At 39.5% G+C, this 27995-nt stretch overlaps 1 protein-coding gene across 1 annotated transcript; it reads right to left on the reverse strand.

Annotated features, from left to right (window-relative positions):
• Nucleotides 1-8721: 8721 nt before the first annotated feature.
• LOC137287595 (sterile alpha motif domain-containing protein 9-like) lies at nucleotides 8722-27561 on the reverse strand. Its single transcript, XM_067819967.1, has 6 exons — nucleotides 27327-27561; nucleotides 20473-20782; nucleotides 18298-18517; nucleotides 18116-18162; nucleotides 12792-17503; nucleotides 8722-11941 (listed from the first exon to the last, which is right to left on the reverse strand). The coding sequence occupies exons 2-6, from the start codon at nucleotides 20774-20776 to the stop codon at nucleotides 11870-11872; spliced, it is 5355 nt and encodes a 1784-aa protein (XP_067676068.1). The 5' UTR covers nucleotides 20777-20782; nucleotides 27327-27561; the 3' UTR covers nucleotides 8722-11869.
• Nucleotides 27562-27995: the final 434 nt, after the last annotated feature.

Here is a 27995-nt window from a genome sequence, read left to right on the forward strand (position 1 = left end):
CATGATACACCCTAAGACCGCCTGATACACCCTGACATAGCCTGTTACATCCCGACACAGCCTGATACATGCTGATACGACCTGATACACCCTGACACAGCCTTATACGCAATGACACATCCTGATACTCCCTAACGCAGCCTCATACACCCTATAACAGCCTGATACACCCTGACACAGTCTGATACACCTTAACCCAGTCTGTTACACTTTAACATAGCCTGATATATGTGGACACATCCTAATACACCCTGACACAGCCTGATACACAATGAAAAAGCCTGATACTCCCTAACGTAGACTGATACACCCTATGACGGCCTGATACACCTTAACATAGCCTGATCCATCCTGACACACCCTAATACACCTTAACACAGCCTGATACACAGTGACACAGCCTGATACACAGTGACACAGCCTGATACACCCTGATACAGACTGACATAGCCTGCTAAAACCTAACAGCCTGATACACCCTAACACAGTCTGAAACACCCTGACACAGCCTGATACTCTGTAACGCAGCCTGATACACCCAATGACAGCCTGATACACCCTGACGCAGTCTGATACACTTTAACACAGCCTGACACAGCCTGACACATCCTAATACACCTTAACAGCCTGATACACTATGAAACAGCCTGATACACCCTGACAGAACCTGACATAGCCTGATAAAACCTAACACAGCGTGACACACCCTGACACAGCATGATACACAATGGCACATCATGCCATTGTGTATCATGATACGTATCATTGTGTATCATGATATCATGACACCTTGATACGACCTGGTACAACCGGATACACCCTAACACAGCCTGATACATCCTAACACAGCCTGATACACCCTGACACACTCTGATACACCCTGACACAGCCTGATATACAATGGCACATCACGATACACACGATACAATGGCACCCTGATACTGCCTCATACACCCGAAATAGCCTGATACACCTTGACACAGTCTGATACACAATGGCACAGCCTGGTGCACCCTAACACAGCCTGATGCACCCCGACACAGCCTGATACAGCCTGGTTCACCCCCACATAGCCCGATACACCGTGACTGAACACGCTCTCTGACACACTCCAACAAACCCTGACATTCCATCACATGCCCGAACAAACCCTGACTCATCCTGACGAAACACTCCGAAACACCCTGACATCCATAATACACCCCTACAAACCCTGACACGTCCTCATATTCCATGGCACGCCCCTAAAAACCCTGATACATCCTGACATTCCATGATACACCCTGACAAATCCAAATCGGGTTTTAAAGAGGCTGCTCGAAACAAGTGCAGTACAGATATACAAAACCCTCGGAAGAGGTAAGCATATGAGCCATATAGTTGTTTCATGCATAAAGTCATTCTTCATGTACGCAGAGCTATGATTGTGAAATTCGGTTCAGCTCGTCTGCGCGCGCGTGTGCGTATGCGTGTGCGTGCGTGAGTGCGTTTATACAGTGATTACTGGTTCATTGTAATGCCGGGCACAGTTCATGACCCTGAGCCGACCATTCCAACAAGAACAATGTTTAAAAGTGTCTTGCTTTGACCCAACTGGGGATTACACCTCTTCTCACTTTGCCAGACGCTCAAACCACAAACATCCCAAAGAGGTGGTGGTCAGACAAGTCGGAACATGCAGATTCTGACAGCATTTGAAATCACCCCCACCTCACTTCCAAAAAATCGTGTGTAATATTGACCGAAATTGATGCATTTCTAACTTTACAAGCTTTTATCAGAAAACATTAGCAATACTTATCAAACCATCATGATTACATGACACAAGACACAAAACCTTCCCTGCACCTGTTACCGACAGATACGAATGATGGAAAACATTCATTTTTGCATCTTTATACATCTTTATTACATTAACAAACCACGAAACCATTGCTTTGTTTAGTGTCAGACATTTTCGTACAATGTATACGAACAGCATATCCTAGGAAATATCATTTGGATGGCAGCCTCAAATCTTTACTGTTATTAATATGACGGATTCATAATAACAGTATTTCCATGGAATAATCACCCTTTTAATTATATCGACATGTCAACATCAAACGTACTCAGAAACGTTCTCAAATGATTCGAGACTATGTGATATGAGTAACGTATCACGAAAGACGGGTACAATACATATATTATTGATAACACTGAAATATGCATCACGATAATGAAATTATTTAGCTTCTATTTCGTTTCTTCGATAACAGAAAATTCCCAATACATGTATATCTACATTAAAAAATAATAAATCAAAATAAATAAAATTAAAATTAAAATTAAAATTAAAATTAAAATTAAAATTAAAATTAAAATTATTGATTATGTTCTCCTGAACATAATCAAACAGCGTGACTAAAGTTCCGATCATTGCAGCTGTAGCTATCGCTGTAGTACATTTTGATTCGGGCGATGTTTGGTGACGTAATCAATGCTCAGGAATACACCCCTTCAATCTAACACCACACTTCAGGGGGGAAGGTCATCTAAATCCTATTTGAATCCCATAGGAACACAATTAATTTGGAATTATCGTAATTCATGATCTTTAACTTAATGAGATTTGTATTCGGAAATTGTCAGCAGTGAACCCGTTATTGAAGCCTAATGAAGCTGAATGTGGCTATTATGGCCAAACACTCTTTTTCTTTACACGGAGATGCTATATTCCAGCCCAGAGTGGAAACTCCTCCCCTCATTCATTGTCATCACTCAGCCGAAAAATCCTCTTCTGCGACCCAAGTCAGTCGGGAAAAGGGACTCCTACCAAATTTCCTGACGAATCGAGGCCAAAGAAGGCTTTGATGACATATTCAGCCGGTTAATTTGCGATTTGACGAAGACTAATAGGAAAACTTACACGCCTGCCCTCGCATTGGAGAGCCGGGACAGTGTTAAATTAATCAAAGATCTAGAAAGCGGAAGTGAAGCTAACACCGCCATCTACCGGTCATCAGTGACAATAAGCAGCCATTGTTCTCAAGCGGGAGCTTTTGCCGAAGATCTTGCTTGCTAATTGGTGTCTTGAGATTAATTTTCAGCGTCTTCCACCTCGAGTTAAGAAGATTTGAGCTTGGTAATATGTTTGAGAAAGCTGTTACTTCTTCCACTGTGGGGACTCAACGTGGCGTGTGCGACACCTGGTGTCACTGCTGGGACCAGCCAGGGCTTACACAAGAAATACTGCCCGCTTTTCACCATGCTTAGAAAAAAACCCGAGTTCACAGGCAAAATGTGGATGAGTCTTCCACTAACGTAATTTGAACATAAGTTTAAAATTAGACAGTTAATTCTGTCCACATGGAGTGTTTTTCTCTTGAGGTCATAAAAAGTCAAAGAATGCTGATTGATATTTCTGGCATGGGCATACATATTCAAGTCTTAAGTTTTCTGTCGGGTCTCTACAGGAAGCATTCTCATGTCACTTTAAATCAATTTGGTTCAACGTTCACCGTGATATGTCACAAATAACGTGATTAATTGTCTAACGGTTACCTTCTTACATGCTACAAACAATATCGGTGCTGTGTTTTGCGATATCCTAATAAATCTCTACCGTCTCAGACTTGAAATCAACTTCCTGTATTTAATATTGATTCTATTGGAAAATCAGAATTAGCTGTGGCATTTCAATTATTTTCTGTCAATTTCAAATGTTTAAAAGTCATCATAAGCAAGAGTTCATTGAAGATGATCTTTAATGTTACAATCCCTATAAGAAAAGGGGAAAAAACTAGATAAAACCAGCCAACAATGGGTTAATGTCATCAGACATGATAAATATTTGTTCTGGCTTTTCAGCACTATTCCTTCTGATCTCGGGCTAATTGTCACCACTGGGACCTTACACGTCAAAAATAACCCGCTCCTCAGTAGAGCGTTGGCGATAATTAGCCCGCTGTGGTGTATTAACGAATGTTTTCAACCTTCTAATCAAGGCTTAATGACGGCTAAACGTCCAGTTACGACCGTTGAGCCTCGCTCTGGGAGTGTCACGTGATGACGGATGACTTTGTCGCGGAGAAGCGCCACCTGACGTCGTCGGGTCATGTGACCGGAGACATATGATAAACGTCTCATAATACCGAGCGAAATAATTGGCTTTTCTGGCGAACGTGAGGTAGCCAGAACGCTGTCTTTTCAACTCGGGGCAGCATATTGATATTTTGTGCATGCAATTTGCCTGCAGTTTCAATAATGATTTTTTAAATTGGATTTTTTTATGGTGTGAATACTGATGTTAAGTTCAAATTTGACCAAGTACGTTTGATTCATATTTCAAAATAATTATGAATGCTTGGAATTCTTGAATTAATTAATAAGTGTGTTGAGTATGTGACAGAGATACATGTGCCATATTTGTTTTATTGATAATTAATGTAATGTGCCATTTGAATCCAAAATACTCACACAGACACAAACACAGACAGACACACATAGACAAATACACACACAGACACACACATGCACGCACACATACGGGCCGCATACTCGCATAATTGATTTGTTATCATTGAAATTATATTGGCGTTGTTTTTATATTTTGTGTGTAACCAGTTTGACGGCATACATTTTCATCATCTGACGTTCAAATTAATCAAACCATTAAACGTTGTACATTTAGAACATGTACTTTTTGTGTTGTTTAAAATCGATCATTGATGGATGACCTACAAAGCCCACTAGATCATGTTACTCACCTCTTAAGATAGGCACGGATCTCACCTGGATCTTCACGGGCTTCAAACCTTTAGATCTCTTAAGGGTCAGAGGTTTAGTCTATGACTCAAAATGGTTGCCCGTCCTGCATTCGAGGAACTACATGTAACAATGTTTAGAGCCATTTTATCTCCGTGACGCTGTCGGAACATTACCCTAAGCGGTATAAAACAATATTCACTGACTAATTTCGATTTTATGAACACTTGTCATAGATTAGACAATACACTTTTATGTTTATCGTAACTGCTTGTGTGGGATTGCGAAAATAATTCAATGTCAATAATATCCGACTACGTCACTTCTTATAATGAGTACTCTAGTTTCCAATCCTCAGGGGTACAAAGTATGAGAAAACTCCTGTACTCGCACTCGCTCACAGAACGTTTCTTATAACCCAGCGTGAAAGATCAAACTGTGGTCAGATCCTGTCTTTCGTCTGGTGCAAACCCCCGCGTACAGGCATAGAGTCATCATAACTAGGAACGTCCCCAGATATTTGATTTGAACATATATTCACAGCACTCAGTGGATTGCGGTGTTTTTGACCCCTGAACCACCTGTCTACCAGCTGCACCATTAACTCAGCTTATGTTTGTTAAAGTTCAATGGGGAGCAACTCTACAGTTTGCCAGACCGAATGAAACACGATGACCTACCTGGTTCAAAGTTAACTATAGTTCAAATGAAGATGAAGCGACCTTAATGCCACAGCATGATTGTTAGCTATGTCCTCCTCATAGGAACCTATGACTCGGTATTTGAGGAAAGAGAGTGAATTTAGTACTAAGTCAGTTTTAGCCGTATTAAAGCAATATTAGAGCAGGGGACACGAACTATGGGCTTCGCGCATTGTACCCAAGTGGAAATCGAACCCAGTTTTCCGTTTCGCTCTGGAGTCATGCTATTTGGCATGAAAATGGACATAAACATATTCAGTTAGTGATCCGAGTTTTACGCCGCATTGGCAAGATGCTAGCAATATCACGACAGGAAGCTCCATAAATGGTCTTCACACACACTTCACACTCCATAAATGGTCTTCACACACACTTCACACTCCATAAATGGTCTTCACACACTGTACCTATGATAGGGGTCGAACGCGTGCCTTGGGTGTGACGACCGAGCTAGCAGCGAGCCAACCCCACTTCCCTCATATGAAATATTGTCAGATATCAGAACGCGTGTCTTTGTGGTACTCTTTAAGTAACTCCTCGTTGACTAAATAAGTGATTAGCTGAAAGAAACACTCGTGTGGAGCAAATCAATATCCACTCACTGAAAATATTGTCTGTGATATCCCAATATCCCCAGAGCATTGGTGACTGAAGCTCGAGTGAAGATCTGCGGGTGTCCTGACCGCATCTGTGAGACCAGACCCTTTCTATCTCAGCTGAAGAGAAAGGATGTTCTTGTACTCCCAAAGGAGGTGAACCTCCGTTTATGATAATATTCACCACTGATGATCAATGAAAAAATAATTGGTGTAAAATGACACATTATTGATCTTGTCACCGAAGATGGTCAAACCCATATGTCTCTGAAATGACATACCCACATGATATCAATATGTTCGCTGTTCTTTCTCTATTTTCGTAAATGCTGTCTTTTTTTTAAAAAAAGGTCTTCAATGAAATGTAGACGTTAAAGAGAAATGCTGAATCATGACAACAAAGGCTGTATATTCAGGATACTTATGATACTGATCACGGTTTTAGTGGTATCTGATGATACTGATCAATGCCGTAGTGGTATCTGATGATACTGATCGATGCCGTAGTTGTATCTGATGATACTGATCACTGCCTTAGTGGTAACTAGTGATATTGATCACTGCCTTAGTGGTATCTGATGGTACCGAACACTGCCTTAGTGGTAAGTAGTGATAATGATCACTGCCTTAGTGGTATCTGATGATAATGATCACTGCCTCAGTTGTATCTGATGATAATGCTCAATGCCGTAGTGGTATCTGATGATACTGATCACTGCCTTAGTGGTATGTGATGGTACCGATCACTGCCTTAGTGGTAACTTAGTGGTATCTGATGATACTGATCTCTGCCTTAGTGGTATGTGATGGTACTGATCACTGCCTTGGTGGTAACTAGTGATATAGGTAACTGGCAATACTGATCTCTGCCTTGGTGGTAACTGGTGGTACTGATCACTTCCTTAGTGGTATCTGATGATACTGATCACTGACTTTGTGGTATCTGATGGTACTGATCACTGTCTTAGTGGTATCTGATGATACTGATGACTGCCTTAGTGGTAACTAGTGATACTGATGACTGCCTTAGTGATATCTGATGATACTGATCAATGCCTTAGTGGTATCTGATGACACTGATCACTGCCTTAGTGTTATCTGATGGTACCGGTCACTGCCTTAGTGGTATCTGATGGTACCGATCACTGCCTTAGTGGTATCTGATGATACTGATCTCTGTCTTAGTGGTATGTGATGGTACTGATCACTGCCTTGGTGGTAACTAGTGATATAGGTAACTGGCAATACTGATCTCTGCCTTGGTGGTAACTGGTGATACTGATCACTGACCTTGGTAGGAACTGGTGATACTAATCACTGCCTGGGTGATAACTGGTGATACTGATCACTGCCTTAGTGGGAACTGGTGATACTGATCACTGACCTTGGTAGGAACTGGTGATACTAATCACTGATTTGGTGGTAACTGGTGATACTGATCACTGCTTCAGTGCTAACTGATGATACTGATCAATAATTTAGCGGTAACTGGTGGTACATTGATCATTGTATCGGTATTGTTGTGGTAACAAAGATTGAAAGTGAAATGTTGTACAAAAGCATATATCAAGACGAATAACTTCAACTTGTTAATGGTAAAGTTTTCTTTTATGTCCACCTCCATTCCAGCATTTGGTAGCTATACGCAATAATGTCAGGGTCCAAAATAGAACTTTTGAAATGGAACTTTGTGAAACGTGAATAAGGCCTTGAATGTTTGAACAAAAATCACTTGACACGTTTTGAAATATTTATAGAGACAACAAGCTCGATTACCCTTCCTCATGTAAAATTTCAATGGCTGATTGGTTTGCGTGACCTTTTGAACAAAGTCATCATTTATGCCCGGTGCTGTACACCACCTAAGCGGCGGATACAAGTTTGCGAGGGAGAATAAATCATGTATACCCCGCCCCATGGAAAAAGCATCCATCACATTCAGTGAACCGTGAACCAGTGGTTCGAAGCGACTAGTCCGAACAATGTTAGTAAACTATATCACTTAAATTCAGTTTGTGTCTCAAGTGTTCATTCTCCTATGTTAAAATTGTCTCACGATGTAACCATTGTCAAGGGTCGCTGACTGTAATCACAGAAACTACATTTTCCATTAGCTTACAACTTGAACATGACGCAAAAGGCAAATATTCCATTTAGAAGGGGGCCAATGAAAGTTCGAGATTACTGAGCTTCAGCAACTCATGTTTGTAGTATGAGGCGACTAACGGGATCGGTTGGTCAGGTTCGCTGTCTTGCTTGACACATCGTAGGTTCCTCACTGCGCAGATCGATGTTCATGCTGTTGATCATTAGATTTTCTGCTCTAAACTCGATTATATACAAACTGCCCCCATATAGCTGGAATATTGCTGTGTGCGTCGTTAAACTAAACACACTCATTTACAAGGATACATATAAAGGCAAGAATTTTATTGATGTCAGCTTCTTTAGTTTGATGCACACGACTTTTCGGAGAATATTCTTACCTGATTCAGGAGTAAGAATCTACCCCGAAACGTTGTGTCCATAACAGTAAAGAAGTTGGCATCCATTACATTTTTACTTCAAATATTCCAGTTCCCCACATGAAACGTGTCTTCTGACCTGTGTAGCGCTTCAGATCGCCTTCTTCACAGTATACACAAGTTAATCAAACAAACAATCAATATTTTATTTGTGCAGTAGTCAAATATAAAAGATAAAGGCTGTTTTAGGGAGCCACACTATCAAACAGTGGATGAAAAGTATATTTTAAATTGTAGATTTTATAATATATTATAATTTCTTGCCTACGAATATGAAAGTATGAACTGTAAGTGGGTTTGAAAACAATGTGCATACAGTATTTCAGTAGCAGGTATAAAACTAATACGAAACAAAATATTCTGCTGATGTATGCTTTCAAAAGTGTTGTTAGCGTCATATAGAGATACAGAGCAAACTCAATCTGATCTCAAATGCATTATCTAATTCACAAGTGATTCATAATTGGCTCTAAAACACACAGTTGGGTGTATCAATAACAAACAACACTGACTAGGAAGATTAATTATCAAAGTTTGCTAAGGATGATAATAAAAAGGTATCCATTAAGTTTAGACTAAATTGGTGATTAGACAGTGGTCTCGCGGACCATATTCAAGATGGAGTGTCCAGTCATGTTACTATAACCCAAGTTAAGTAAGTGTGCCAAGTTATCATCGAATCACATCTAACTTCATTATGGGCAATGACATATCCTATCGTGTTTACTTTTTGACGCTTGAAATCAGTCAAAAGTCTGCTAGAACAGACAGGTCCAATAAAAAGGCAGGTGGCTATCCAAGAGAGAAAGAGAGAAAGAGAGAGAGAAAGAGAGAGAGAGAGAGAGAGAGAGAGAGAGAGAGAGAGAGAGTCCATTTTCATATTGAGAGAGTTTCATATTGTGAATACGACAGTACAGCTACATAATTCTGTGCACATTGCTATATCAATATAAATATATTTGTCATTTTGTATGTATGCGAAGCTGTCTATGCCGTTGCCCGAGCGTACTTGTGCCGGCGGATGTATAATAGATTCGGTAAAAATGAAACCATGAAAAAAACGGGCACACATTCGAACATTTGAAGCATATAAACTGACTCGTTGCAACAAGAACGTTTACACAGAAGCGCTCATAAAAGGTGAAAGACCAGTAGTACATACAGTCGAACCTGATAGTAATGACACACAAACACGCCGGAAGTAGCAGGATGAATAATCAACATAACATGCTACAATGAGCATAAACTAAAGAAAGTTTTTGTCATAGATCTCGGTATATGTACATTTTGTTTGGGTTTTAGATTACAATCTTGACCAGGTTCACACTTTCCAACTTCCTATTGCATGTCTATTCGATCTGGTGATCTTGAAAACTTGATTAGATCTGTAACAATATTTTTCATATTGAAAGTAAAAGCATCTAGCTTATTAAAGTAACAGCCTTTGGGCACTGTAGCCCATTCATTATATAAAAGAATGAGTGAGTTAAAATTCACATCGGCAACATTGCAGCTATAGTTTAGCTGACGAGTTTTGCCGTCTCTGAGAATGCGACGAACAACCTATAACATGTCTGAAGGGAAGATGTACGAAGGACATAGCGTCTGAAGAAGGATGCATGAAGGACATGGCACCCAAAAGGAGGATGTACAAGGGACATGGCGTCCAAAGGAGGATGTACGAAGGATATAGCGTCTCAACGAGGATGCGTGAAAGACATGCATCGATGGAGGCTGCATAAAGGACATGGCGTGTGAATAAGGATGTACAAAGGACATGGCGTCCAAAGGAAGATGCACAAAGGACATGGCGTCCAAAGGAAGATGCACAAAGGACATGGCGTCAGATGGACGATGCGCGAAGGACATGGAGTCCGAGGGAGGATGTACAAAGGATATGGCTCAACTGAGCCTTCGTTCCTGGTGAGATAAACGGATGCACCTTAATCTATTTAACAGTGTACACTTATAAAGACAAATGTTGTTTAAGGTTACATTCCATGGAATATGTAACAATAATTAACGACAGGAAACATTATTCACTGCAACACCAATACAAGCATGTGAATGAAATAATAAAATAGGTAATAAAACAACACACTATTTCTACAGAACTGCTATGAGTCACGTTAAACAAATGTTTGGATATAGAACCCAACAAGGCCAAATAACAGCAGGTAAGCTGCTAATATAATCAAGTAATTGATCAAGCAAGCACACTCATAGGCACTACGCACGACACCCACTCCCGAACTTGACACACCAAGTCAGACATTACTCACTCACGCGCGTATGCACACACTTCTAAACACATTTACCTATAACCAGTCCAAATACCCATCCATGCTTTTACATAAAGGCATTGACAAAATCTTTTAAAAGCTGACTGCTGACAACCCGCCCCCCCCCCCCGCCCCCCCTTTAAAAAAGAAAAAAAAAAGAAAAAAAAGAATTCAATGCAAATACACAGTATAAAGGAGCGTCCCCTAACCCCAAACTTGATGAATAAACTAGTAGCTCAACTATAAGTATGTACATAAACTAGTTCAAAGCAAAATGAGAAATGATTGAACGTTACAAAACAAACAAGCTTTCAGCTGCCCTTGTTAGTAATGAATACAAAATTATACTGGTTGCATGACTGCAACCGTGCAATAATCTGGGCATCATGTAACTCGATGTGACTGAAGCTTGCATATCAACTGGTGAGGCTTCTAGGTACATACATGCACGTATTAGAGATGTTTTTCAACATCTTATGATTGTACCCCCAATGTAAATATGCCTTCAGCGACCCGTGCTTTGGTAACTGAAAGGTCAGTTATGCTGACGTGTCATCCCATGCGAATTGTGTAGATCAATGCACATGATGTTAATCACTTGATTGTGTGGTGCAGAAACAATCATTTACATAGTCAATATCACCATACATAAAAAGTACATATTCAGCATCAGTTTACATAAAAAGTAAACAGAAGATAAACAAGAGCACAAGCAAGAATAGAACACAACTCAAATGTACATGCCAGACTAACCTCAATACCTCAAAACCCAAATAACAAACTGAAACATATTATTCAACATAACATAAACAGATCAAAATTTCACCTTCGTCATCACAGCTGATAAAGATACATGCTCGATCCATTTACATTTACATATTCTCATCCTTATCCTAGATGCTGCAGTTCTGTTGTATAAGAAGCTTTTCATGCCATCAGTGACATCAGTTGAACGATTAAGTCAGTAGTCCTGTTGAAATTATCTGGTGAGGATTGCGCCACTGGCCAAATGAACGTGTCTACTGCATCCCCAACAGATCGTTTCTTTCTCGATAGAGACACCAAAGTTCTTCCTGGAGTTTTTTGACTGCCTGTAAAATTTGTAATACAAATAAACACATAAGAAAATTACGCACATTATAAAGTTCTATGCATTAAATTCTAGAATGAACTGAACATGCTAGTAACACTCATACCAAGCTTTTTCATACAGGGACAATGCAAAAGTGTGAAATCACATTTTAAATTGAGAGCTGTCAGTTTAAGAGCTGACGGTCATTGTTCCATCCCCAAAATGTCTAGTGGGAACAACGTGTGGGGATAAAGATTGCCATGGTAGAGTGGTGATGTCTAGCTTGTGGTCTTTAAGGACGAGTAACAGACACGGAAACATTATAGAGACAACATGATTTTCACACATGCAACATCAGTTAATAGTTGTTGGAAGACACGAAGCTAGGCTGAAGCTAAGAGCTCCCCAAATCATTGCTCGACCCCATCTGTTAGTCTGAATGACACAACAAAAGAAAAAGGTTGTAAGGGTACTCATCCGAAAAGACGAGTTTACGCTCCTTGGCATGTCACTACGTTAATAATTTGAACTGATTCTGGTCCAGTTGGTCCCCGAACATATATTGTAATAGAGAGGTTGCATATCCACAGCACCAAAATCTAAATGACACAGTTTAAATTGAATGATTAAATCTACTGACATTGTCTTGTTTTGGAAGGTCTGTTACTGTTCCGTGCACAATTTCGTTTCATTCACTATAGGTTTAAGGTATCTTGATATTATATGAACAACATCTGGGTTAGTATGCACATTAGTTTATGTACTACTGTGTCAGTGTTAAAGGAGGACACTTTGATTCATGAACATTGTATTGTGAGAAAGTACGTTACTAAACTTAAAAATGTATTGGATTCAAGTTTGGTAATTACCCCTCTGTGTCTTCGTACATCCAGTTTCTTCAACTTGTCAAGTTTTGCCTCTTTCTCTGTGATACTCCTCATGATGGTGTCAAGGTTCTTTGGCACAAATGGAGGATTACGTGTGGAAGGACCTCGATCTCTGCTTTTGCTTTCTGAAGGCTGAGTGTCGGGAAACTCCTTGACTTCTTCATCTGTAACATCATATGCCTTTGGACCTGACCAGCCAAAACCCAAGACAAAGTACACATTCTTTTGCCATAGCGATCGTTTTCGAATAGGTAGTGATGTTGGGATTGCTACAGTGAACATGTTGCCCCCTGATGATTGCAATTGCATGCTGATTTCTAGTCCGTCATTTCGGAGGACTCCTTTCATTCGCTTCAGTCTGTGCAAGGCTGTTGCTGTGCGCCATACTCCATCTCCAATGTCGGCTTTCCCATCATTCAGACCATTTAGTTTTTCATAGTAAACTATGCTCTCCATGTCTTTTCCATTTCCAAGGAAGAAATATGTTGTATCTTTTTTCCGGAAATGGCGGTTTCCATCTTTTTGTCTCGGATGATTCATGTAAAATGCATCTTTCCATTGGGTGACTGCCTCCAAAATTTTTGCAGATGAGCACAGCTGATACATGTGACGATCCTCCGTTGGCAGATGAAACAGAACAAGATACAGGAAAGTCTCAAGGTAAGGCCTTGTTGGCTGTTGATTTCTTAGCTCATAAAGCCTGTTACTCCACTCTAGCATCTGTTGGAAACTTGCACTTGTTTGTTCCCTTTCGGCCATTAAATTGTATGCAATACTTGTGTTCAGAATGGCAACAAAATCAAAAGCATTTGCTTCAGGTGAATTGACATTTTCCACCATTAACTTGTAGGCATTGGAAAGTTTCAGTTTATCTGTTGTCATTAGACGAAGAGCACTGGCGAGTGATGAAACACCTAACCTACTGGCACGTCTTCTGCGATATGCCATAGCTTCTTCTTCATTTAAGCCACGGGGAACTGCATCAGTTCCTTCTCCAAAGAAATCGTCAAGATTTTCCTTATATTTGATAAGGAGATCTTTGTTTAGGTGAGAATCCTTTGGCATAATGTCAGCAGATGTCACACTTTTAAGCTGATGCAATTCGTCATCAAGTCTTCGAAGAGCTTTCGTTGCATCATCTTGCATCTGTTTCAAACGCCCAATGTCATCTTCGCCAACAAACTGAAATGTTTCAGGAACAAACTTTGCATCAACCAAGAATTTGTGCATGTCCTCCCTCCCTGTGTAGCACTGAAAAGCAGGGAAAATATTCAGCAAGAGTATAATAACTCTGATCTCTCCACAATATCCGGCATTGTTGATAGCTGTGGTTTCATTTTCACTGAGCTGTTGCTCTTTTCTGAATGTTTCTCTTGCTTTGAAGGCAATTCCAATAATACGTTTGGCATCATCCTCATTGAGCTTTTTCATATCTGATTTTGTATATTGATTGTATTCAACATAGAGCTGTTCCTTGTAAACCATTGCTAGAGTATCCCAGAGGAAGGAGCTTCGGGGCAATTTGTTTGTTGCAATCTTAGCAAAGCGTTCAGCTTGTGTCCAGTTTTTACAATGCATGTAAAATCGAGCGATTTGTTGAGCAATGAGTGCGTCTTCAGTCATATCAAATACTTTGATCATGACGTTCACAGTTCCATCAATATCTACACGTTCACTTGCTTCCAAAACAAATGGTGAAAACCTTTCTTTTCTGTTATCTTTAGAGAGACATCTTTTCTTAATGATGTTTTTGACAATGTTCAGTAAACGTTCAGTATGAGCTGAGTGAACGAGAAACACATTGGAATCAAGTAGCTGGGTCATTATGTCAACAATGGATTCTTCTAGCTTTTTAACTAGCTTCTGAAGAATTGCATGTGCAAGGAGGCTATGTATGATGCGCAATGTCTGTCCCTTTGACCCCTGGCCAGCTGATCGTGATGATTTGTTTAGGAGCACCCTCAATGATGAACTTAGGCATGTCTCCCAACCTTTTTGCCTTGCATAGATGCGCTGATGTCCTGTACGGATAAGCATGTTACACTTTGTTTGCATCAGCGGATCAAAGCAAGCCACTGGGATCTGACTGAAGTCAACATCATAGGCATTTAGCAGAGCAAGGAATTTTAGGACCATTTGCTCTTTTACATCTGTGATGTCACTGACCAGTGTTCCAACAGTTCTTTGAATATAATCACTGTTGAATCCTTCCTTTAGGATGTTAAAGGATATCAGGAGTTTTGGATCAACTGTCTTGTCATCTTTAAACCTTTTCTCAAGAGCAGCATTTTTTATTTCAAACCAGGCAAGTTCCTTTTTGGTCAGTTCATGCTTGAGTAGTACATTCCGACTGTCACACTGTATTGGCAAGTCAGCCCTTCGTTGGCAAACAAGAAGAACGCAGAAAACAGACAGAATACCATCAGATGATCTTGCTGCAATGCGAGCTTTGTCCTCCAGGACAGAATAGAGAAGGCCTAACTTTTCATCATCTTGGTTGTCAATCAAAACCAGTGGGGGTTTTGGAGATTCAGGATCCTCGTACCCTCTCAGAGTTGCTATTTGTTCATGTGTCTGGTCATTGATTTGCTTCACTTCACAGCATCTGTATTTGTCCTTTAGATCCCAAAGGATCTGACGAGCTGTTGTGGTACCCCCTGACCCCGGCTGATGTACCAGTGTCACCACAGCTACTTTGTTGTCAGTTTCTTTAGTAGCAGTGAGGGCGTCTGTTATTTCAGTCATCAGGTCTTCGTGGCAAGCTCTCTTTAGGACATGATCTCCAGAAAACCAAAAATTCCACCAGTCTACTTCACCTCCCCTGAAAAAGTTCTCTTCTACTTCACGTCTTTTAGCTTCTTTCTTTTCGACATCATTTGCAATTTCACTGTCACTGCACTGCTGAGCACTGAGAATGTCCAAATCACACATATCCTCTTTCATCCTTTGACGCAGAGAGCAAAACATGCCCTTTGATGTTGGTAAAAGGCACGCAGATGGTTTTCTCAAATTTGTGACTTGACAGATGACTTCGTTCAGATGATTCCAAGGAATACCTATAACGCACCTCTCTTTGAGTAATCTCGTATCAGCACAGTGGCGAGCAACCATCTGTTCTTTCCAAAGATCTGAAATAGTATCGTTTTCAGCCAGTATTATCCACTGGTCTTGGAATTTTGTAAATATCTCATCCGCTGCCTCCAGCATAACCTCATAATTCGAAGAGAAAAGAAAGACTACCACCAGTGCTCTTCCTAGGGGTATGGTATCATAATAATATTGTATGGCTCCCCTAAAACCTTCAATGCGCTTTTGTTTCCACTCAAATGGCCCCATTGCCTGCTTTCCCAGACATTCATAGCCGTTAGAAAATGTCCATGTTTTCATAGAAGACGTTTGAAGATTCTCCAAAAATGCAGCGTGATTTTCGCTTCCATTCTTGTCAAAGTTGTCCGTCGTTAAGACCTGCAAAACTCTTTCTTCGTTCTTCACATAATGATATAGGCCTTTAGTGTCACTTTCAGGCTCAAAGTCAAAGACTGCTGTTGCATCTATATCTTTGATGAATGATAGATTTTTTTCTATGAAACCAGCATCCATTTTTTCACCAAGGGGACTTAACAGCAACACAAGATAAACGTCATCTTCTAAGGTTTCCGTTCCACCGGTAAACAAATTGAGGAATTTTTTTCTGAGGTTTGGGGTAGGTTCTGGTGCCTGTGTCTTGTCTTCCTGGGCTCTACGTAAAGTTGTTAAATCCTTGACCGTTTTAGATGTGAAGAGCACAAGTTCTCTACCATCATGCCTTTTTATAGCACCATCTGTATATCGAAACAGTCTCTGTTTATTCTTCTTTCCACTGGGAAATTTCGAGCTGATGAGGAACACTTCATTGTTTACGACCTGACTTGTTGGAACAACATCTACTTCTACAACATAAAGAAGGATGTCAGTGTTGCCCTTGTCAATGACTTCTACAAATGATGGATCTCGTATTACTTGAGCTACAATCTCATGCTGTCTTTTTTCAAAGGCAAATTGTATTTTGCTCTTGATTTCACTTAAACATTTTTCTTTGTCAAGGTTGAATCCTACAACTTCCCCGGGCTGAAATTCCAGTGTGCCATCTGAACATATACCAAAGTAGATTGTTCCATTAAGTCTGTCGTTTATACACGCTGCAGCAAATGCAACTGTCACATCTGCCATTCGCTGAATTGTGTCTGCTGACTGTTCAATGTTTGCAAAATATTTGACTGGCGTTACCATGTTACCACCGGGCAAGTCAGTGTTCACAATTCTTCCTTTCACATACTTGGTCCACGGTTCTATGGGGCAGTCAAACTTCCTTAATGTCTCTTGATACGGCCTTTCTTTTGGCATGTCTAGTGACTTAATGTTACTTTCGTCAGTGTTCGTGTTTCCAGAGACAAGAGACTGCGATTTGATATTTGAAATGAGTAATGACATGGCACGCCTCTCCCCAAATTTCAAAGAAGGGAAAAGTTCCTTTATGTCTTTCTCCTCCAGTGAAAGGAATACTTCTCCAGTGATGCATTCGTCTTTGCATGTTGCTGTGACGTCGTCCTTCTTGCCAATTGTAGGATGACGGTTGAGGAAACAACAAAGGTCGTCAACTTGCATCACTTCGACATTTTCTTTGGTCGGTGTTGATGTGATGCCCAGTTCTGGTTCTATAATATGGAACAATGGTATGTAAGAAAAATTTTTATGCAGCCTATTGAATCACTTGGAACATTAAATTTGACACTCATCACACATTTGATAGTGTTTGTTTCATTTAGTTTTAAAATTAAAATCGTACACATGCAAATCACATGCCATAAAACCAATCATCTTTCAAAACTACATTCCAAATAGCTACGGTTCTAAGGAAGTGCAAATGGTGACGCACTCTCAAAGCATTCAATAATATCATATTAACACTGACTGACTCCGATAAATCTCCTAAATATTTTTAATTGTAAATATAAAAAAAATGTGTCCCTACTTTTTTTAAAGAGTACATTAATAAATGAACAAAGCTCCATCTTTAAATATACTTCTTATTCAGTTCATGTTGTTGGTCACTGGATTGTCTGGTCCAGACTCGATTATTTACAAAATGATCATCGCCACATAGCTGGAATATTGCTGTGTGCGGCGTAAAACTAAACTCACTCACTCACAGATTACTTCTTTTTCAAACAGTTTACGTGACAGACATATATTGATTTCACAGGAACTTGTAGACAAAAAGAAGCAATAAGTGACACTCAAGCAGTTTGAATAGAGTATTTACGTACGTGTAGCTGTCAGTGAAGGTCTAATTTGTAAGTTTATAAAATACGGTCTTGGAAGGGTTAAGGAAATTTGAATAAAGACTGAGCATGGTGAACATGCGAGACGAACATTGCTAAAATGTTTTTGTAAAGTTAATAAAATATTTATATTTCATAATTATAAGACTTCAACACTGAAAGGATACATTTCGCTTCTAGAACGCTGTTGCCAAGTTACGTCAGTGAATACTTTTGTGATGAAGTCCCTCAGCTGTCTGTCACTCCAGTCATAGTTCACTTCTGCCATCGTCACACATTCCTTGATTATATCTTTCAGATCTGGAAGGGGACATGTGGAGCCTCCTCGGTTGATAAATCTATCAAGCAGAGCATCCCTGATGACATCTTCTGTTTGCGGTGGGTCAGCTGCGAGCAATGAATAAATTATTGTGGGAAGTAACATACTTAAAGTACTGTCGGAAATAGAAAAGAAACCATGCTGTTACACTGCATCCCTAAACTGCAATTAGGATATATCGAAATAACCGACATGGGCCAAACCGAGGCTTCAGAGGAATGCGTAATAGGATATCCGGAAAAGCATGTTTACTCGTAAATCGGACAAAACTTTGAAAAAAAGACGCATAGCTGTTGAAAACAATAGATCAGACTATAGGTGCCCACTAGGTAGCTCAGCCAGGTATGACGCCGTCTCTGTTCCCCATCCCGACCCCAGCCACGGTCGGCGACACCCTTCTATGTCTTCCTTCTTTTTATAATGACAGTGAGCACTCTTTGGTAGCTACACCCTTGAGTATTAAAGTTATTATTGTTTACGTCAGCTATCATATATAACGAAGCTAAGTGTAATGAATGGGCAATGAAAAAGTGTCCTTTGAAATACAATTATATCATCGCACACTAATCTGCATAAAGCCGTGGTGTGTTCCAAATAAGCCGCTTTTGATTTAGAAAAATAACACATTCCAGTTTTTGCACTAATCTCTCCGATGTTAAGTCCCTAATTTGTCTTTCCTATCTCCCTACCTTTGAGACCGCAGTTAGGCCGAACTTAGTTTGAGAGATACTTCAAACTTAATCATATATATTAATTACATAAACAGTAGATACAAATGTGAAAAAACGTCTTTTTTTCTATTTCCGAGAGTACTTTAGTTTCAACAGAATTGCACTCACCGTTTTTTTCACGGAAAACTACATTTATAAACATGCTTGCAAAAACCTGGCTTTTGGTGCCAGTGCTGACTGCGGCGAAGTGACTGTTTGATATCATATTTAGCGAACATAACATGGTGCTGAGATTAGCACCATGGACCTTCTGGTCAGAGGTCGGTCGGACGCACAGCTGAGATAAGCACCATGGACCTTCTGGTCAGAGGTCGGACGCACAGTTGAGATAAGCACCATGGACCTTCTGGTCAGAGGACGGGCGCACAGCTGAGATAAGCACCATGGACCGTCTGGTCAGAGGACGGGCGCACAGCTGAGATAAGCACCATGGACCTTCTGGTCAGAGGTCGGACGCACAGCTGAGATAAGCACCATGGACCTTCTGGTCAGAGGACGGGCGCACAGCTGAGATAAGCACCATGGACCTTCTGGTCAGAGGTCGGACGCACAGCTGAGATAAGCACCATGGACCTTCTGGTCAGAGGTCGGACGCACAGCTGAGATTAGCACCATGGACCTTCTGGTCAGAGGACGGGCGCACAGCTGAGATAAGCACCATGGACCTTCTGGTCAGAGGTCGGACGCACAGTTTAGATTAGCACCATGGACCTTCTGCTCAGACGTCGGACGCACAGCTGAGATTAGCACCATGGACCTTCTGGTCAGAGGTCGGTCGGACGCACAGTTGAGATAAGCACCATGGACCTTCTGTCAAAAGTCGGACGCACAACTGAGATAGGCACCATGAACCTTCTGGTCAGAGGTCGGACGCACAGCTGAGATTAGCACCATGGACCGTCTGGTCAGAGGTCGGACGCACAGCTGAGATAAGCACCATGGACCTTCTGGTCAGAGGTCGGACGCACATAGTTGACAGTATTATAGTAGAGGATACTGAGACATATTTTGCGGCTATGTTCCAAATTCCAGTTTCCAAATCCAGTGACGGAATTAGACCCATGGGCTTTCTGATCCGAGGTCGGATCTCTGGTCTACATGGAAAAGAAGGTAACCCAGTCAGGCACACTGCCAACAGGGGGTTGTCCTGGGTCCTTAGTTACGATTTGATTAAAGGTTTGTTCGCCTCACTAATGACTAATGGGCCGAGCGCTCTGACAAAATGCTCTCTCTCTCTGTCTCTCTGTCTCTCTCTCTCTGTCTCTCTCTCTCTCTCTCCAAAAGGAATTTACCTTGCAAATCTGCGTCGTCTGGGGTAGCTTCAAGTTTCTCCACTATGTGTGGTTGGATTTCCCTCACAACCTCACAGAAACGTTTGTACGCTTGTACGCCTGGAGGCTTCGGTTTCAATTTGAAAAGAAGTTCCTCAACCCGTTCACGTTCAGAAGAAATCTTTTTGAGTTCTCTGTACTCGCTCTCGTTGATTGCGTCTTTTTCGAGCAGCCCATTGAGTATGTCACTCCCTTCGTCCAGCTGAAGCTCCGTTTTAAGATACTTCAAATTCTTCATTAACCTCCGCCAATCCCGGGAATTCATTGTCTCCTGAAATACCACATAAATTGGTTATTCTTACAAGCAGGTGACAATTACAGGTAGCGTTGGTTACTTTTCTACACACGTATAAAAATGCATCCTTGATACCTCCAGGGCATACGTTCCGATAAGTCTCCACTATACCCTGGATGCATCTACATGTCGGCCCGATAATTTTGTTACCTCTTTTTGCTGGCTCCGCATTTTCACAGTAGCCAGTCAGCATAGCCACCGTTACTATCGCGCTTGCCAGTGTCAGCTAAAACATAGCGGTCGCAGTTGCGACTCAGATTTGGGGGAAATCATACAGACAAATTGACAGGTCCAAAACTTCAAAGGCATATATGCAAGAACCTCTTCTACGTCGTTCAGAGAACCTCTGCATGGCTTGTGTTGCCAAGTGAAATCGACTAGATAAATTAAAAAGCGGAAGTAAGTTGTGATTGCTACGCTCAACTTCCCAGCGTAGACACCTGATTGGATAAAAAAGCCAGCCAAGGGAGGTAATAGATGCATACAGGGTATAGTGGAGACTTATCGGAACGTGTACCCTGGAGATATCGAGGATGATAAAAATGCTGAAACGTTGCTATATTTGAAAACAAAATGATATCATTTCTAATTTTACGTTTAATACCATGAACTCTTTAACCTATTTGATATGGTTGCTATTAACGCCAAGATTAATCCTCTCAATGCTACTGTCGAACCTATTCGACAGGAGTGCAGGATAATGGCATCTCTAAATAAAACTTGCAATAATTATTCAACAAGTTGGATTTACGTGTCATATGAATTATGCGTGGAATGTACTAATTCTCAGCTTTATAAATATATAATCTTCAATATTTATATGTACCTTAAAACGAAATGCCTACGAATTAAAAAACTTCTCGCCACGCAGTCGAAAATAACGGCCATTGTTGACTTTCAAGCACACCACGTCGAGTGGTACCCAGTCTAATATTTTCTTCATACTGAAATATTTTTTGATAGTTTAATCAATATGTTTTTCTTTGACGAAGAGAAAGCTCACAAGTTTCCCATTTTCTAAAAATTGCTAACTTTCGGCTTAAATAATTATATACAAAACCAATCTCAATGTTACATCATCGATTGGATGAACAGGAACGATCATGGCAACGGCGGTAAACAAACAAGTCCACATGCATCGTGATGCCGAAGAAAATGTGCCATCCTTTTCATATATCCAACTATTTTATCTGGAATTAATTACATGGTCTGAATGGGTAAATGTTATTGTGATGCACAGAAATTACAATATTTAGAGAGTTTATTTTGATTTTGTTTGATAAACCTTCCAACATTCACAATGTTGACAGTCGTAGGTGACCCGAGAGGGCGTGGCCAACCTTGCGGTTTTTCTAAGTGACAAGACACGAAAGATGTTTGAAAATACGCGTTCGTAAGCAGAATCTGAACTCATATGCATTAAAAGAAAACGACGTTATACCTATATAATGCAGATCAGGAAACAATATCACAATATTTGTAATTGTACCCACCCTTGATGAACCGGAAGCGCGTACACGTCATGGCACTCGTGGAGGTAAAATATAAACGAGTTGGAAAACGACCATTAATACATTTTCTAAATTGATTCAAATTCCCCCTTAAAATCCATACTATACACCAGAATTACCTCTCAGTCATCCTCAATTATTTACTGTTAGTTGTGTTCAATAGCAGTTGTCATTTGTTGCTGTGTTGCAGTATTTTTCCTCAACTTAGCCGTCGATGTGTTGATCTTTAGTTTAGCAAATCCAAAGTCGATGATTTTCGCGGTCTATTTTTTTCAAAGAATGTTCTGACGCGGGGAGACTTATAAATGTCAGTGTGTCGTAACAATAATATTATATTGTTCTGTGTATATCGTTATAAGATGTACAATTTTGATGACTGAAGATGTCATGAATAAAATCATTTTTCCTTTCGCAGAACCAACGAAAGCAGAGCTAGTGTGAGAATGTAACGTAAATGGATTTCATAAAATTAATGACTGCTTAGAAAATAACTGTCATCGTCTTTGTGAATCAGTATTTATTTTAGACATTAAAACAGCTAAACATCACATCTTTTGTTCACGAATTTGGAGCAAAACTGAAATTATTCTGTTACTCCAAAAAGCAGAGCTTTCCTAGTATAATGCAGGTAATGTTTCAGATCAAATTGTTTGAAGTGTATGCATATTTGTGTAAAAAAATCATGTCATGTGGCTCAGTCCGTGGCTCCATACAGCTTTCAGATATTGCACTAGTGCAACCTGAACTGCAAAATGTATCTCATATTTATGGCTATACTTTTTACCTACGTGCACACTGTCTATGTTCATAGTTTACTGTTAAAACAGACTTCACCTGGGAAACAGACTGATGATCCGAACTCTTGGAGCAATGATAACACCGACAATGATTGAAAGACAGACTCCTTTTTTTCTTGTGATGAAGTTTCATGAAGTAATGTGAAATTATCATACCAGACCTAGAATAATGTTTTTGTAGTGATGTTTTGAATATGGAATGTCAAAACTACAAGTGACAGATAATTAATTGTTGAGCAGGAGGTGCAACCTGTGTTAGTCTGTGTATCAAGGTAATCATGTACGGTGGCACCACGGACAAGTAGATTTCTCTTTCCTAATACTGAGCTCTGCAGTAGGTGGTTTTTGTTGTCCAGTTTGGAGCCATTTCATTAAGATTTCAAGTTGGATTTTCTTTCATTGCCAGGTGTATATGGCAAAGACATATTTATCAAATGCTTTCAGATCTTAAACGAAAGACTGCTCAGTCCTTGGCATTTTGTTATTTAAAGAAGACTGTTCTTGATATTTCTTGTTTTATGATGGTGTAGGCTATTGAACTCTATATAACTGGAGTATATCATCATCAGACACTTCAACAAACAGAAACAATCCTTGAAAGTTCAATAGAATCATTTCATATTGTGACATTGCTCCTAAACCCAGGAAAAGAGAATGAGGTAGAATAATTTCTATTTACAGAATATGAGACCTGTTTACTCTCACCAGAGACAATATAAATTGTTACATGTATATGGTTTCTTTTCTTAATCAAATGATAACATTTTCTGATAGATATACTGTTACTGCAACAACATAAATGACATTAGTCATGTGTGATTCAAAATAATTCATCAAACAAAGAGGTACTGTTGGAAACAAAAATAGCTCATCACCCATTTGTATTTGATATACATTTTGGCACGATATTACAAAGAAATAAAATACACAAAATAATATGAAACATCTTTCCATATATTTTATGGCATACATGTAGTTGTATTAAAGAATTGTGTAAAATTATCAGTTTTCCACATCACTGAAAGACATTAATTAAAATTTGGTTATTTGCACGTTGCTAATGCATTGACAGATCGTGAGTGTCTTTGCCCATGACTATTTGGGAGAGAAACATAATTGTCATATTATTAATATCAATTAACATATGAAAATATGTGAAAAGATTTAAAGTTGTAACCAGTTATGAAACATAAAGCATCGACAAATCTATCATAATTATTCAGCAAGAACGTTAATCTATTGCATACAATTATCAATGTAATTCAACTTGTTCTCAAGTGAGACATATAATTTTTGCATTCATGTAATATGAACGCAATATTTATTAAATCATCCCCGGTTTCATGTGAAACTATAACCGAAAATATATTTTAGTTTATAAAACATGTATACTGCAATTGCTACTACACTACATCGTCACAAAAAGACAAGCATGAATGTTATTTTGAAACACAAATGCCACGCCCATATCCGCGCACCTGTTGTTGAGAATGATGTTTGTAAACGTTTTTGTGTCGGACCATGTGAAAAAAAGAATAAGCTGGGATCAACATGCATCACAATTATATCTTTGCTATCTTTATATTAAGTGGACAATAAAGTAATGTGCCTAATATGAACAAAAATTCAAATAAAAGATACTGAAAAACTGGCATCTGCAGTGTGCGAATTACATAGTAAAAAAGACACCAAGAAATTGCTATGAGCTCTTATTAATCATTCCAAACAGTTATTTGTGCTAAATTTGGGTTTGCCAGACAAAATATCTTTAACTTTTCTGTTAATATTCAATAACGAATGAATTTCATGAGGCAATCCCTGACTGTGACATCGCATCCGGTGGCCTTTGCATTTAGTAGAAAACAAGTTAGATTTCACGATCTTAATATAATTTTCGCCTGTCTCTCGTCATACTAAACGGAAAATGATAAATGAAACACTTGCAGAATGTGAATTTCTCCCTCTTTCGCCATGTCTTACTTAGAAGCGTTCTGTATGCTTTCGTCAGGACAATATAGGTATATTTTATGGAGGAGTTGAACGAAGCGCGCCATGTTTGTTTTTTGTTCGTGAAACACGATCTAACACCGGCTTTTTGCGGGTTTGTGCAAATATCAATGAACCATAACACTTGAAATTAGCACTCATGAATGTTTATAAATCATGTAATATTATTCTGCTATTTTCATGACATGACACGTTTGAAAAAACGTAATAGTGCCATTTCAGTAAGACCTGTGATGACTCGAAAATATGATTTGTTTACAACGAACGTTTTCGACTATTTCAGAATTAACTTGTAATTTGCCGTCACGCAGATATTTGTCGATACAACTGAACGAAATTAAAGTCAGATACTTATGAAATATCAGTAATAAGAATATTGAAATCGATATCTAGTATTAATGAGCCGAATAGTTTTTCATTTGATCCTTATTTAGTGACACACCGACTGTTTGAAATTACCACCTTCTTATCAACGCTGAATGCTGAAATTAATTCAGCAGGCTAAAGGTTAAACAATTTACTCATGAAAAGGTGCGGTTGGGTGGTATTGAAGGCAGAAGAAATATCAATGAAGAGGCTTCTTACATAGCTGTTACAAGTCTCCAGATGAGAGTAAAAATTTTGAAGGAGGGTTGATTTTGCGTCCTCCTTTCCACACCCTGGTCTATATGCAAACAGTGAAGGATCTAGCAAATGACAAGTAGCAATATTTTGATAACCCATCCTAAACACTTTATCGTTATAGGTGTCAAAACAATTGGGCGATAGTCATTATTTACGACTGGATTATTTATTTTCGGGACTGGAATTACGTTTCAATTTTTATAGAGAGTGGGGATTACATTGGACCTAACTGACCATTGAAACATCTGAAATATGGCAAATAGTCGCTCTCCACATTCTTTCAAAACAACAGCAGTTAAGATATCAAGGCAGCGAGATTTGCCTTCCTTCAGTTGACAATGTTCGAATGACAAAAGAACATCCCTTCTTATTATTAAGTCATCAGATGAGGGTAAAGATGAATACATCTTATCAATATCGTTGATAAAATCATGATGGTCAAATGTAGAGTAAAACGTCAATTCCATTAGCAAAAAAGAGTATCATGAGCATCAATACACTGCTGTAGACTTTGGACAAGGAGATATTGAATTATCCAACACTCTGTGTAATCCAGACTCAATTATTTACAGTCACCATATAGGTGGAATATTTCTGAGTGCGACGGTAAACAAAAACCAAAGCAAACCAAATTTTCACTGTCTGTATTGTTACAAGTGTTTTCAGTCCTTAAAGACATTCATTTTTAACGGGACAACAACGCGTTGTGTATTATCCTATGTAATGGTTCACTCCAACTATCGTTCTCCAAATAGAGATCTACTTCCTGGAAAAGATATTACGCAATCACATTTATAACTGACAGAGTGTATGTTCAGCCATACTGCATAGCATGCACAGGCATGAACAGAAACCCTACTGACAGTGTGCATTTAAGCACTTCTCGAGTAAACTTCGCTTTAAAGTGATAAAGTTGAACTTACACAGTAATAGCGCTGTCAGAGACATTATACCATACCTGTTTTTTATGTAATTTGCAATTACTCATGTTGAATTGAATAAAACTCATTAACGTCCCCCACCCCAGCAACGGATTTTCACTGGATTATTGAATTTATACATTATTAAAAATGTAATATTTAGCACTATGTTGAAGTACCCTAGCATGTGCTGTCACATTTGAATCAGTCAAATTCAATACGTAATGGCTTGAAACATTGATCTGTGTACTGTTCACGGGCGCAGCCATTACGGGTGCTATTTATAGAGATCTTATACAACATTACCTCATATTATTAATTGCTGTTTCAACCATTGCCTATGTGATACAATCAAAGGGCGTTCCTTGATGTTGCACAATTTCTAGTTGCTGTAGCATTACAGATGATTACATTTTAGGATAATGAGGCAGATTTGTCAACAACGTCTCCTAATTTACATTGTGTCCCGAACCATTTCACGGTTTTTCTACTCGCATTCCGATACAGCTCTCCTGAGTCCCAAACATAATTTACCTAAACCTATCACGATAATGTATGATAATGCTAGTATAGCAAATGCTATGTGAATATGATAGTAGTTTCACTAGACAATCACTAGCAAAATCTGGCTGCATGGTGTACATGTCGCCATGTTGCTTACCTTGCATCCACCTTGCTTGAGAGCTATAGGTTATCAATGTACCACCTGTGTGCGGTTGTTCAAAGCACGTGAAATTTTATAGTGCGTTACACAAATTTTGTATCGATATTTCCTATTCCCTCTTGTGTTGAGAATCGTTAATCAGCCTTGTTTCCAGTAACTGAGATATATTTCTCAGAAAACATACAAAGGGAGAGGCCATGCCTAACAGCTTTGTACTCTCCCCGCACGTGACGCGCTTATCAGTCATAGCGTCTGTCTGCACACGCAACTGGAGTATAGATTATAAAATGCGCAAGGGCAGTACTAGTGTGCTTGAATGCAAAACTCCTCTCTTGGGTTACACTACCCGATACAACCCTGTAAAACCCGAAAACAGTTAGCTGCTGACAACAACACGATTATGACATGATCACGCCCCAGATCTCGCTTATCCGTTTTCCTCTGTCCGGATCAACGGTGATGTCTAGATATTCTAAAACGTATATACTTTTGAATGTATGCTAACATTTTCACAACTGATAAGGTGAATTGTTCACATACTTCAACAAGTGAAAGTAAGTATTAGAATACATCGTCAAACAATGTTGACGCCACCTTGCGTCTTTGGTTATTGTGAATCATATGGCATTGGTTGCTGCTCACGATCTCAATCATCGGTTTCTCTTA

Source organism: Haliotis asinina, chromosome 6 (genome assembly GCF_037392515.1).
Source record: "Haliotis asinina isolate JCU_RB_2024 chromosome 6, JCU_Hal_asi_v2, whole genome shotgun sequence".
Taxonomy (NCBI): Eukaryota; Metazoa; Mollusca; class Gastropoda; order Lepetellida; family Haliotidae; genus Haliotis; species Haliotis asinina.

Coding starts and splice junctions, on each gene's coding strand:
- LOC137287595 (XM_067819967.1), bottom strand. CDS start 20,776: ATGAATTCCCGGGATTGGCGGAGGTTAATGAAGAATTTGAAGTATCTT. Junction 17,504..18,115: donor ACCTTCACTGACAGCTACAC/GTACGTAAATAC, acceptor TCCATATTATAG/AACCAGAACTGGGCATCACA. Junction 11,942..12,791: donor ATGTACGAAGACACAGAGGG/GTAATTACCAAA, acceptor CAAATTTTACAG/GCAGTCAAAAAACTCCAGGA.